A 12,566-nucleotide genomic window follows, 5' to 3' on the forward strand; every position below is an offset into this window, starting at 1 on the left:
ATTTTGGTCCACTGGAAAAATTCAAGAGAACTCTGGAGGCTGCCTGTGGCTAATTACAGGCTGCCTGTTCCGCGGGGTGGCGGGGTGGCTGCCCCCTCTGACGTCTGGCAGTGGCTCTGCCTGGGCCCGAGCAGAAGGCTCCTTCCTGCCTCCCTCTGTGGTCGCTCCTCCACAGGTGCTAAGATCTGGGCTGCCAGAATTCCCTGGCATGGCCACACATTCCTGGTTCCCCACCATGCCACCGGGCTGGGCAAGGGGAGAGGGAAGAGGAGGGAGGCTCAGAGAGACACGTCTCCGGCACTGCAGGAGGGGAGACGGCCTCTCGGCTAACTCCCAGCAGCCCTGCCCAGGCCCCTCTTCTCTCCCAAGCCCTGCCTTTTGGGGGGGCTTCTTTGTCTACAGTGGGGAGCCACAGCAGCTCAGAGTGAGGAGGGACCTTAACGCCCACTAAGGCCCAGCGTAGGGCTCCTTCACTGGAAAGCCTGGCCCGTGGTCCAGCGAGGAGTGACCGCCACCTCCTGGGCTCCTGCCTGACCCTCGGGTTCTAGGTGTCTGTGCCACGGCTCATCCTTTCAGTCGGACTGTAAACTCCTGGGGGGGGGGGTCCTTTCTTCATCTCTGGATCCTTCGATCCCAGGAGAGTGCAGGGAAGGGCAGAAGGAGGAGCCGGGCGGCCCCTGAAAACTGCCCCAAGCGGAATTGGGAACCGTCTAAGAAAATGAAGAAGACACCAGAGAGCCTGGCCACGCAGGGCATCCAAGAGCATCACGTGGGGCCAGTTTGATGCTGCTGGCAGAGTGGAGAGAGATGCTTTAGGGCTACGAAGACCAAAGTTCAAGTCTCACCTCAGACGCACGCTTGCTGTGTGTTCCTGGACAAGTCACTAACTAATCTCTCAGGGCTCTAAGACTGAGCTGCAGAGAAGGTTGCTGACCTGCATCAGCAGAAGGAAATTGTGCCAGAACAGCCCCAGATCGGTCCCCCACCCTCTCCCAATGTCACGGGGAGGTGAATGGTGCAACCGCCATTTACTCTGTGAGCAAGAGGTCCCAGCAGGCAAATGACTTGGACAAGGTCAATTCATAGAGGCAGAGACAGACCTGGCACCTCTGGGGTCCTACACTGCCAGGGGAGGTAGAGGGGAGGGCAGGGCATGGCAATGCTCAGCTCCCTTTGGGAGAACATTAGGGCCAGCTGTTTCATGACAGAAATGACAAGGCAAAGTGCTCCCCTCTCCCTCCTCAATCCAGCCACTCTTTGAGATTGGGAGAAGGGTGGGGTGTGGGCTCCTAAAGCAATACCTGGAACAGATAGTCCCCAGGGGCACGTCAGTAATGTCGACCCATTGGCAGTCGATGTCGTGACGGTAGATGTCCCAGCAGCCCAGAGTGATGCCCTGCTCGCCGAAGTTGGCGCACTCATAATTCTTCTGGATTTCTAGAGAAGGGCAGAGACACGAGAGGCTGCATCTTCTTCTTTGGTAATTCTTATGGATGATGTGCAGCTTTCCACACCAGGAACTGCTGTTCTCTGGCTGACTCTCATCCCAAACATCCCTTTCTTCTCTCTCTCTCTCTCTCTGTCTCTCTTCTGTCTCTCTCTCTCTCTCTCTCTCTCTCTCTCTCTCTCTCTCTCTCTCTCTCTCTCTCTCTCTCTCTCTGTCTCTCTGTCTCTTTCTCCCCCTCTCCCTCCCTCTCTCTCTCTCTCTCTCTCTGTCTCTCTCTGTGTCTCTGTCTCTGTCTCTGTCTCTCTCTCTCTCCCCCTCTCCCTCTCTCTCCCTCCCTCCCTCTCTCTCTCTCTCTCTCTCTCTCTCTCTCTCTCTCTCTCTCTCTCTCTCTCCTTCTCTCTCTCTCTCTCTCTCTCTCTCTCTCTCTCTCTCTCTCTCCTCTCTCTCCTCTCTCCTCTCCTCTCTCTCTCTCTCTCTCTCTCCTCTCTCCTCTCCTCTCTCCCTCTCTCCCTCCTCCCCTCTCTCCTCTCCCTCTCCTCTCCTCTCTCTCTCCCTCTCTCTCTCTCTCTCGTCTCTGTCTCTCTCTCTGTGTCTGTCTCTCTGTCTCTGTCTCTCTGTCTCTCTCTCTCTGTCTGTCGGTCTGTCTCCATCTCCATTTCTCTCTGCCTCTGCCTCTGTCTCTATCTGTCTGTCTGTCTGTCTCTCTCTCTCTCTCTCTCTGTCTCTTCCTCTGTGTCCTCTCTCCCCACCTCATCTCTGTCTTTCTCTCTGTTTCTCTCTCTTCCCTTCCTCATCTCTCTGCCTTTTTTCTTTCTCCCTCTCTGTCCCTCTGTCACCTTCTTTCTTTTTGTTTCTGTCTCTTTCCCTCTCCATCTCTGTTTTCTTCTTTCCCTTCTCCCTCTGTTTCTTTTTCCTTTTCTGTCTCCTCTCTATCTGTCTCCCTCTGTCTCTCTCTGTTTCTGCCTCTTTCTCTCTGTTTTCTTCCCCCACCTGTCTCTCTTTCTCTTTTTCTGTCTCCTTCTCTCTGTCTCTCTCTGCCTGTCTCTCTGTCTCTCTCTAGCTCTGTCCCTGGCTGCCTCTGTCTCTCTCAAACACACTCTGGAACAACTAACTGAAATCTCATTCCTTCAACAATAAGTATAAATTATATCATACAAAGAAAGATGTATAACTTAGCAGCCTAGAAGTTCCCACTCTGTTCTCTGGGCAGAGCCAGATCCACCCCATCTTCCCAGGCCCAGCCCAAGGCCCCATAGCTGAAGCCAGTGACCTCAGCTCTTCTGCCCCCCCAGCCCCCCCCCCCAGTCTGTACCCTGCCCTTGGGCCACAGCTTGTCCACCCATACATGCCATGACAACTCTCCTGTCTGCTTAGGCATTGTCCTGTCTCTTTGATCATTGTTTATCTTTGATGCATGTCTTGTTTCTCCAACTACAAAGAGAGCCTTGTTCCCCGCAGGGCCTTGAAGCAGGGGCTCTGCAAACAGTCCAGGGATTCAGTGACCAAATGTCAGCATTTAGGCGTTGAAGGAGAGGCTGGCAACCCATTGGGCCTCAGGTGGGATTCTCTTGACCACATTCCTGAGGAGTGGTCCTTCAGCCTTGGCTTAAAGACCCCCAGAGCCTGAGGGGCAATCCCCTGCCTCCTAAGACAGCCCACCCCACAGGGAGAGTTTTCTTTGGAAGTTTTCCCCAACAACCAGCCTACAGTGGCCTTTTTTGTAACTCTCAAGCCCTCCCTCATGGACAGATGGATTAGGAGATATCTAATTCCTTTCCCTCATGACTCACTGAAAGCAAACCACACTGGCTTTCTGACTTTAGGAATGTGGAATTAGAAATCTTTAGCTTGAAGGAGGGAAGACCTAGGGGCATCCTTCTTTACTTGTTTTAAGGACTCTCATGGAAAAAAGAGTTAGGTTGGGGTCAGCTAGGTGGCTCAGGGGATAAAGTACCAGCCTTAGAGATGGGAGGTCCTGGTTCAAATTTGACCTCTAACACTTCCTAGTTGTGTGACCCTGGGCAAGTCACTTAACCCCCATTGCCTGGCCCTTACTGCTCTTCTGCCTTGGAACCAATACATATGTTGATTCTAAAATGAAAGGTAAGTGTTAAAAAAAAAAGACAAGAAAAAAGAGTTAGGTTGTACTGCTTGGACCTGGAAGGCAGAACGAGGGGCCATGGGATAAAGTTGCAGGGGCGGATTTAGCTTGGAGCTATTAGATAAGGTAGTGAGGTTCCCATCACTCAAGGTCTTCAATGGAGGCTGGATGGCCACACTTCAGAGATGCCACCTTAGACGAAGTGACCAGAGCCCCTTTCCCACTCTAAGGGTCTGTGAGGTTCTCTCCAGCTCAGACAAAAGCGGGGGGCTTTTCCTCAGCCTTAAAGATGTGACTTGGAAGCCACTGGGGACTCCCCATTCATTGGGGAACCCCTGACCCCACTCCCCTCACCCGAGGCCAGAAGGGAGCCCACCTCCATCACACTCTGTGTCCTCCAGGCAGAAGCTGGCTTTGTGGCCTTCAGCCACCTTGGTCCCATTGAGGCTCAGCAAGTCATAGTGGGTAAATACTTCCATGCTGTGGTAGTGCCTAGGGGAGAGAAAGAGAAAATTCAGCCCTGGCTGACCCTTGAGGCATGGATCTGGAGCCAGAAGGGGCCTGAGGAACCACTGAGGCCCACCTCATTCTCCACATGAAGAAACTGAGAGGAAGAGATTTTCGGGGACTTGCCTAGAGTTGCAGAGCTAGGAAAGTCTCAGGCAGAATTTGAACTCGGGCTTTCCTGGGTCATAATAATAATTGACCTCTCCCCATAGGGCTTTAAAAGTTTATAGTGTGCTTTCCTTCATCACCCGAGTCTCAAGAATGCTGTGAAGTAAGTACTGCAGATGGTATTCTCCCCATTTTACAGGTGAGGAAACTGAGCCTAAGAAAAGACAAGTGTCTTCCCTAATGTAATCAACAAAGACAGGATTCAAATCCAGGTATTCCTGATTTCCAAGTCAAATGCTTTATCCATTCTGCCATGCTGGTCTTTGAATAGGGGCTCTGATGCTACAGAGAAGAGTCTCTCCCTACTGTGGGCTGGACTAGATCCCAACTCTATTCCAGGCTCAGAACCCTGGCAATCCAAGCTCAAGTCCCAATGCTGCTCACCATTAATTAGTTGTATGACCCTGGGCAAGTCATTTCACTTCTCTGTTCTTCAGTTCTTTCATCCGTAAAATGGGTCTAAGATTCCCTTGGCCAGCATAAGTCATGATGGTTTGGGGGGCCCACAAAGAGAAGGTTTGGAAAGGTCTCTAAACTCCAAAGCTCAGTGTGAACACAAGAGATGAGGAAGAAGGAGCCAGTCTTGCTGAGATCTTTCAAACCCGGCCCTTACAGATTTGTCTTTGGAACACGCTGTCCTATTAACCTGCTGGTGGGGAAGGTCGATGGGGGCCTGGGTGGTAGCTCTGCCCCCATGGTTTCAACCACAATCCTTCTAGGCCAATATTCTGGCCCTTTGGTGCCTTGGTGGGAGAGCAGGGCTCTCCACCCTGTTCATGACCTTCAGTCAGGGATGAAACCCAAGCGGAGGGCCCTGCCCTGCCTGACAAGGAGTTCGAGTTTCCTTTAATTGTGGATTATGGATCTGACCCCTGTTAATTATCTGAGCCCTTCTGGGAAGCACTTCTACATGCTCAGCTGTTTTAGGGCTGCACTGGTTCAAGCGTCCACAGTCTTAAAGCTCTTTCCCGAAGAGGCGGTCATGGGCGCCATTTTGTATTTTCCTTTGTTTCATGGGTCGTTGAGGACAAAGAATTTATCACCATGTGGCCGGCTTATCGGCACTGAGCGTCCCCATTCTCATTGATTGTCCACAGAAAGCAGACGTGGCGGTGGCTGGGCCGATCCTCAAAGCTTTCCAGCAGGAGAGAACCTTCTGGGGCTTAGCTCCATTGGCACAGCCTTGGAGAGCCCAGGGATTCATGAGAGCAGGACTTGATTTACTCGCCACACAGTATCTGAGAAATTAAAGGCGAGCACTGCCCAGAGGGCAATGGCAAGGGGCACGATGCCTGCGGGCAGGTGGCAGCACCCAACAGTGAGGAATCTGGACTTTGAATAAATGGCGTGAAAGGTGTGAGACGGATGGAAAAGTCCCAGAAGAGGGCGTGGTCACATGGTAAGGCAGGGGACTGCCTCGATGGTCCCCTCATGCTACCAAGAGAAATGAAGGAGGGAGGCTACCAGCATATTTGGGGGGCTCCCTGTGGCGAACTTATGAGAGGGCATGGGTGAGAGGATGGGCTGCACCCTGCCTCACTGGAAAGAACATTTGTGTTGCTGGAATCATGGGTCCCCTTGAGTATTTAAATATAGAATTCCATGGACCGTCGCTCCCCAAGTCCTTCTTTTTAGCACCACTTGTGGTTCAGCCAGTTCAGTCATGTCAGACTTTGGGGGGTGACTCCTTTTGGGGGTTTCTGGGTAAAGATCCCGGAGTGGTTTGCCATTTCCTTCTCTAGCTCATTTTACAGATGAGGAAACTGAGGCAAACAGGGCTAAGTGATTTGCCCAGGGGCACACAGGGGCTGGCTTTGAACTCAGCACTCTATCCACTGTTCCGCCTCACTTCCTTTCCATTAACACCATCACTCTCTCCCTGGGGGGCTAGCTGACTGTATACTCCAGTATTCCAGGCTCTCAGAAGATGCAACATTCTTGGGGACCCAAAGGTCAGTGAAAAGACACATCATGGGGTCAGGAGACTAAAGTATATTATCAATGAGGACTTGAACTGTGTTGGATGAGAAAGGCACTGCACATAGAATAAGAAAACCCGGTTCAAATCCCAGTGCCTCTCATTATTATCTGGGTGACTTCAGGCAAGTAATTTGACCTTGCTTAGCCTCAGTTTCTTTACCTGTAAAATGAAGCCATTGGGCTGAGATCAGGAGTCAGAATATCCAGTTCTGAAAACGAATTCTGACTCTTATTAGCTGGGTGACCTTGAACAAGTCATAGATTTCTTTGGGCCTGCTTTCTCATCTATAAAATGGGGGGGGGGGGCGGGACCTCTCAGGTCTTCCCAGATCTAAATCCGCCATTCCATCCTCATCCCAAGTGGTGCTAAATTTGTGACAAAGATCATGAAATAAATAGGTTGGTCACGATTCAAGAATGTGATCAGTCTAAATTGCCTCATTCAAGCTCCTTTGGACCTCAGTTTCCCCATCTGTAAAATGAACAGATTGGGCTAGACAATCTCTAATGTCGTTTCCAAGCCTTCGAGCCCAATGAAAAGCCCTTCAGACCTTGTTTCTCCGAGGTAGGTGGGGAAAGGGCATGCTTTGGGGTGTGGAGGAAGGGCTGCCGTTTCCTTTTTGGTCTCCTGGACCTGGACCAGGTCTCCGACCTGGATTGTCGGACACTCTGCCGACAATCCTGATGTTGACTGCTTCCTGCCATCAGGTAGCATTTTCCAGGTTAGCTGGGTTTCTGTGGAAGCATCCGAGCCAGCAGGAAATGTCCTGAGAATATCCATTTTGTGGTAGCCACAGAAGGGGAGACTGTAAAGGAGTCTATTTTGGCTTCTCCCTGGAGCAGATCAAGACCTTGGGTCTGACTCAGGGCCTAAAAAATGTCTGCCTCATTCAGAGATGGGCTTATGTTCCCGTGTTTACCAGCTGGGAGGACTAGAGAGAAATCCGTTTATATTTCACTGTCTAAACAGAGTCCAGCCCAGGCACACAGACAGACAGTCTGGTGAAAGGGAGCCTTCCATCCTGGAATAGCCATCCTTCCCAACTCCCAGCCCCCATCTCTTCCTGAGAGTCCTTCTTCTTTCCTCCCCCAAGGCCGTGAAGGGAGATGGTTGCTTGCAGAACTTTGGGATGGCTTGGTGCTTGATGGGAGACTCTCTATCGTGAAGAATGGAGGTGGTGGGCTCCCCCTTTCTGTAGATGATCAAGCACTGCAGTAGGGAATGCTCTCAAGAATGGGTTAGGCTGGAGGGAGGGCAGTTAGGTAGCACAGTGGATGGGTTGCCAGGCCAAAAGGACCAGGGTTCTAATCTGGCTTCACTTATTTCCTAGCTGTGTGACCCTGGAAAAGTCACAACTCCAATCGCCTAGACTTTAGTACCCTTCTGCATAGAATGGATTTAATTCTACAACAGAAAGTAAAGCTTAAAAAAAATTATCTTGCCTGAAATCAATGACTGCAAGTTACCCAGAAGGAGATATTTTGGCTTAGTAAAGGGGAAAACTGCTAATGATGCTGCTAGATGCAGAGAAGTGACTCTTGGAGTAGTGCGTTTCTTCATCTCTGGAGATGTTCAAGCAAAAGCTGGGTAGACACCAACCATCTGTCCCTCAAGTTCCTAATCTAACCCAAAGTGCCCATAGCTCTGGAGCCAAGGTGATCAAGAATTCACTGCCAATGGCCTCTCGTTTAATGATACTCAGTGAAATGTCTGTCTATGGGTGCTGGAGAAGTCACTCAACTATATCCCCAGTCTCTAGGACAGTGATGGCAAAACTTTTAGAGACCAAATGCCCAAACTGCACCCTTTTACCACATGTAAGCTGCCCCTTTACCCCAGACAGGGGAGGGACAAGTGCTCCAATTGGTCTGCTGGGCAAAGGGGAGAGTGATGAGAGAAATGTCCTCAGGTGCATGTGGAAATGGGGAGGAGAGCAGCCCTCTCTGGAATGTGTGCCATAGGTTCACCAACATGGCTCTAGGATAAGAGCAGCTAACCTGACAAAGGGCAGGAGCCAGAATTCATCAGTGGTGCTCATCATTGACATCCATACAATTTATCCATAACATGGATGAATGAGGACTGATTAAGCATTTCTGAAGTACTTAATATATGCCAGGCACTGTGCTAAGTGAAAAAAGCAAGACAATCCCTGCCCTTGACTAGAAAGACCGGGTGCATGAACTGCTACAAAAATTTAATAAATAAAAAAGCACACTACATTCATTGATGTAGTTTAGTCCTTTGGAATATTCTTTTTTTCATATATTCTTAAAATCTAATACTTTGAATGTTAATAGGGGAAGACGACATATAGGAGAGCTAAATGGGAGGGCATCCCCAAAGGGCGTCATGGTTTGGGAAATGATGTGGAGGCCTGATTCTAGATAACAAAGCCCAATTGTCAGGTCTCAGGGTCTCAAGAGTAGAGTCCAAAGGGTCAGCTGGCTTGACCACACTGCTGTTGTGGGTCTCAATATTCTGTTACCATTGTAACTTTCAAAGCACCGGAGATGAATTTTTATCTCCTACCAATGCAACTTGTGGGGACCAGTATTATTTTCCTCCTTCCCATGGCCGTAGGACCACAGGTTGGCTGCTCCTGCTTCAGGTCCTGACCATCTCGAACACAGCCCCTATATTTTAGTACTCCGACTCCTCAAAGATTTGTAATTTGTTTGGTGAAGACATTCTTGCCTCCACCCCAGAGCAGAGTCCCTTCTATAACTTAGCAGATGGTCTCTGAGAACTTCGGTGACCAATATGTTATCTTCTAGAAAAATCTCCTGCTATTTTCCCTAGAAAAAGGGATGGAAGGGGTGACTGGGTACAGCCCTCAGTCAGGACTACTCTCACTGCCAACCGCACTCAAGACACCCACCTGGTGACTTAAAAGCTTCCAATAAGCGAGACGGTGCAGAAAAAGGAGGATGACGGCTTTGAGGCTAGAGATCAGAAGAAACATTTCAATGACATCTTCACCAGCCTATTCTTAGAAGAGGGAGAGTTCCTTGTGGGTGTAAATATATGTCACATATAGTCTCCTACCATGTAATCTCTGGGTGTGCTTCCATACGGATGGCACAGATGATAATTATGCTCTACTGACGAGTGCAGGGGCAGATTCAGCATTAGGATGTCTGTGGGTTTCTCTGTGGTGGCCCATATGTTTTTTAAAAATGAAATCCATTAGGCCCCAACGTCTTCATGGTGCTAATATCATTCACGAGGGGAAACCCATGTTCATTCATTCACTGATCATTTATTAAATGACGATGCCACTTATATTTATTATTATTATATATAATAAATGCCAAGCACCATGCCAGGCAATAGGGGTATGAAGGCAAAAGTGGAACAGCCTCTTCCCTTAGGCTGTTTAGACCCTATGTGCCAGGCATTGTCCTAGGCATGAAGGCTCTAGAGACAGAAATGAAGCAGGCTCTGCCCTTAGGGAGTTTTCATTCTATTAGCTGTGAGGGGAGTGGGAAGTAACAGGCACAGAGATAAAGAGATATAATACACACACGAAGCAAATGAAAGTGGTTTCAGAGGGCAAGAAGGGAACAAAAAACTGGTGGAATGAGGAAGCCGCTTGTGCCAGAGGTGGCATCTGAAGGAAGGGAGGGAGTGATTCTTGTAGGCAGAGGTAAGGAGGGACACCCCTCCTGGATCACTGTCTTGTCATGGTGCCGGGACTTGCATAGCTCAATGAAACCATGAGCTATGTCATGTAGGGTTACCCAGGATGAACAGATCACAGTGGAAAGTTCTGGCAAAAAGTGATCCACTGGAGAGGAAAATGGCGAACCATTCCAGTATCTTTGCCAAGAAAACCCCATGGACAGTATTAAAATGAAAAAAGATACGAGACTGGAAGATGAACCCATCAGGTTGGAAAGTGTCTAACGTGTTCCTGGGGAAGCATGGCAGCTCCAAGGCCAAAGCTCAGCTAAGGATGTGTCTGGTGCTGAAAGGAAAGCCCAAGGTGGTACAGATCAATATTGTCTAGGCACCTGGAATGAAAGATCTAGGAACCAAAGTAAGGTGGATGTGGACTAACAGGGGATGGAGAGATTTATCATCAACCCCTTGGATGTTAGGGACCTTCCATAGATAAGAATGGGTGAATTTAATTCAAGTGATCATTATATTCACTACTGTGGGCAAGAATCCCATAGAAGAAATGGAGTAGCCCTCAGAGGCAATAAAAGGGTGAGAAATCCAGTCCTGGTGTATATTCTCAAAAATGACCGAATCACATTTACTCAAATCCAATGAGTCCATCCTCAACGATGCCAAAGTTGATCAATTCTTTAAAAAAATGCTAAAAAAAGCTGTCACATTCATCATAGGAGATTAGAATGCTAAAGCAGGAAATCAAAAGAAAATGGGAATAATAAGCAAGTTTGACAGTGGAGTAAAAAATGAAGTAGGGCAGAGACTAATAGAATTTTCTTGAGATAACTCATTGATCATAGATAGCAATCATTCATTTTCTTTTTCTTTTTTTTAAACCCTTACCTTCCATCTTAGAATCAATATTATGTATTGTTTCTTTTTTTTTTCTTTTCCTTTTTTTTAAACCCTTACCTTCCATCTTGGAGTCAATACTGTGTATTGGCTCCAAGGCAGAAGAGTGGTAAGGGCTAGGCAATGGGGGTCAAGTGACTTGCCCAGGGTCACACAGCTGGGAAGTGTCTGAGGACAGATTTGAACCTAGGACCTCCAGTCTCTAGGCCTGACTCTCCATCCACTGAGCCCCCTTATGTATTGTTTCTAAGGCAGGAGAGTGGTAAGTCTAGGCAATGGGAATCAAGGGATTTGCCCAGGGTCACATGGTTAGAAAGTGTCTGAAGCCAAATTTGAACCCAGGACTTCCCATCTCTTGGCCTGGCTCTCAATCCACTGAGCTACCTAGCTACCCCCACCCCACCCTCCCAATCACTTCTTTTCAACAATCCAAAAGGTTGTTGAACCCTACATATGGATATCACTGGATGTTCAATATTGAAATTTGAAGCCAAAGTTAGAGAATCTCTATTCAGACAATTAAAACAAGACCTGGAACTGACTATGGCTCCAATCATGAGTTTATTGCTCAAGATTTGGCAAGCTAGGTTTCAGCAATGTGTGAACCAAGAATGACCAGAAGAGCAGGCTAGTTTTCAAAAGAGGCAGAAGAACCAGAGGCCAAATTGCCAACATTCACTGGATTATGGAGGAAGTAAGTGAGTACCAGGAAAACATCTACTTCTGCCTCACTGACCACACTAAAGCCTTTGCCTGTGTGGAGCACAACACTAGGTAGCAAGTCCTCAAAGAGATGGAAATACTAGATCATACTCCTTGTCTCCTGAGGAATCTGTATGTGGGTTGAGAACCAACAACTAGAACCAAACATTGAACAACTGATTGGTTTGAGATTAGAAAAGAGTATGACAATGCTGGCTAGTCACCTTGTTTATTTAACTTCTGTGCAGAGTATATCAATGAGAAATGCCAAGCTGAGTGAATCAAGTCAGAATTAAAGTTTCTGGGAAAATATCACCAATCTCATATCTGTAGACAGTATCACTCTGATGGGCAAGAAGTGAAGAAGAGTTTTAAAACTCTCTTGAAGATGGGAGAATAGGAGAGTGTCGAAGCTGGCTTGAAGGTTAACATAAAAAACAAACAAAGGTCATTGTAATTGGTCCCATCACTTCTTGACCAATAGAGGGAGAAGAAATAGAAGCAGTATCTGATTTCATATTTTTGGGCTCCAACCAAGATCATTGTAGAAGGTGACTGCCGCCATGAAAATGCAAAACCCTTGTTTGTGGAGGGAAAGCTATGGCAAATGTGGGCAGCATACTAAAAAGCAGAGATGGTTTACCTTGATGACAAAGATCCATAGAGTCAAAGCTGTGGTTTTTCCAGCAATGATGTATGGCCATGAGAGTTGGATTATAAGGAAAGCTGAGCATGAAAGAATTAATGCTTCCAAACTATGGTGCTGGAGAAGACTTCTGAAAATCCTTGGACAGCAAGGAGATCAGATCAGTCAATACCTGTTTCCTCAACTCTAAAATGGGGGTAATAATAGCACCTGCCTCCCAGGGTTGTTGTGAGGATCAAAGGAGATCAATTTCCTAGAAAGCTTACTGGCATCATCCTCATCTTCCTCCTTGTGTTGTCAGGACGATAACTATCTTATCTTTAGCATCATTATTCTCTATCATAAGTATTATAACTTGTAGCACTCTCATCATTATATAATAATTATTATTATAACAATTATAGCACTCTCATTATCATAGATCATTCTTGTTGTTGCTGCTCTACCACGTCCATTGAATGAGGGGACAAATGATTCTGGA

General features: G+C 47.9%; 1 protein-coding gene across 1 annotated transcript in view; it reads right to left on the reverse strand.

Moving 5' to 3' along the window:
• Positions 1 to 1,274: 1,274 nt before the first annotated feature.
• The window catches only part of LOC100021406 (lysyl oxidase homolog 2), a 131,370-nt gene continuing 120,078 nt past the window's right edge, over positions 1,275 to 12,566 (reverse strand). The window contains 3 exon segments of the mRNA XM_007477871.3: positions 1,275 to 1,324; positions 1,327 to 1,437; positions 3,925 to 4,040. Coding sequence (XP_007477933.2) covers positions 1,290 to 1,324; positions 1,327 to 1,437; positions 3,925 to 4,040 — 262 coding nt within the window. The 3' untranslated portion in view covers positions 1,275 to 1,289.

The sequence above is a fragment of the Monodelphis domestica genome, chromosome 1 (assembly GCF_027887165.1).
Source record: "Monodelphis domestica isolate mMonDom1 chromosome 1, mMonDom1.pri, whole genome shotgun sequence".
Taxonomy (NCBI): Eukaryota; Metazoa; Chordata; class Mammalia; order Didelphimorphia; family Didelphidae; genus Monodelphis; species Monodelphis domestica.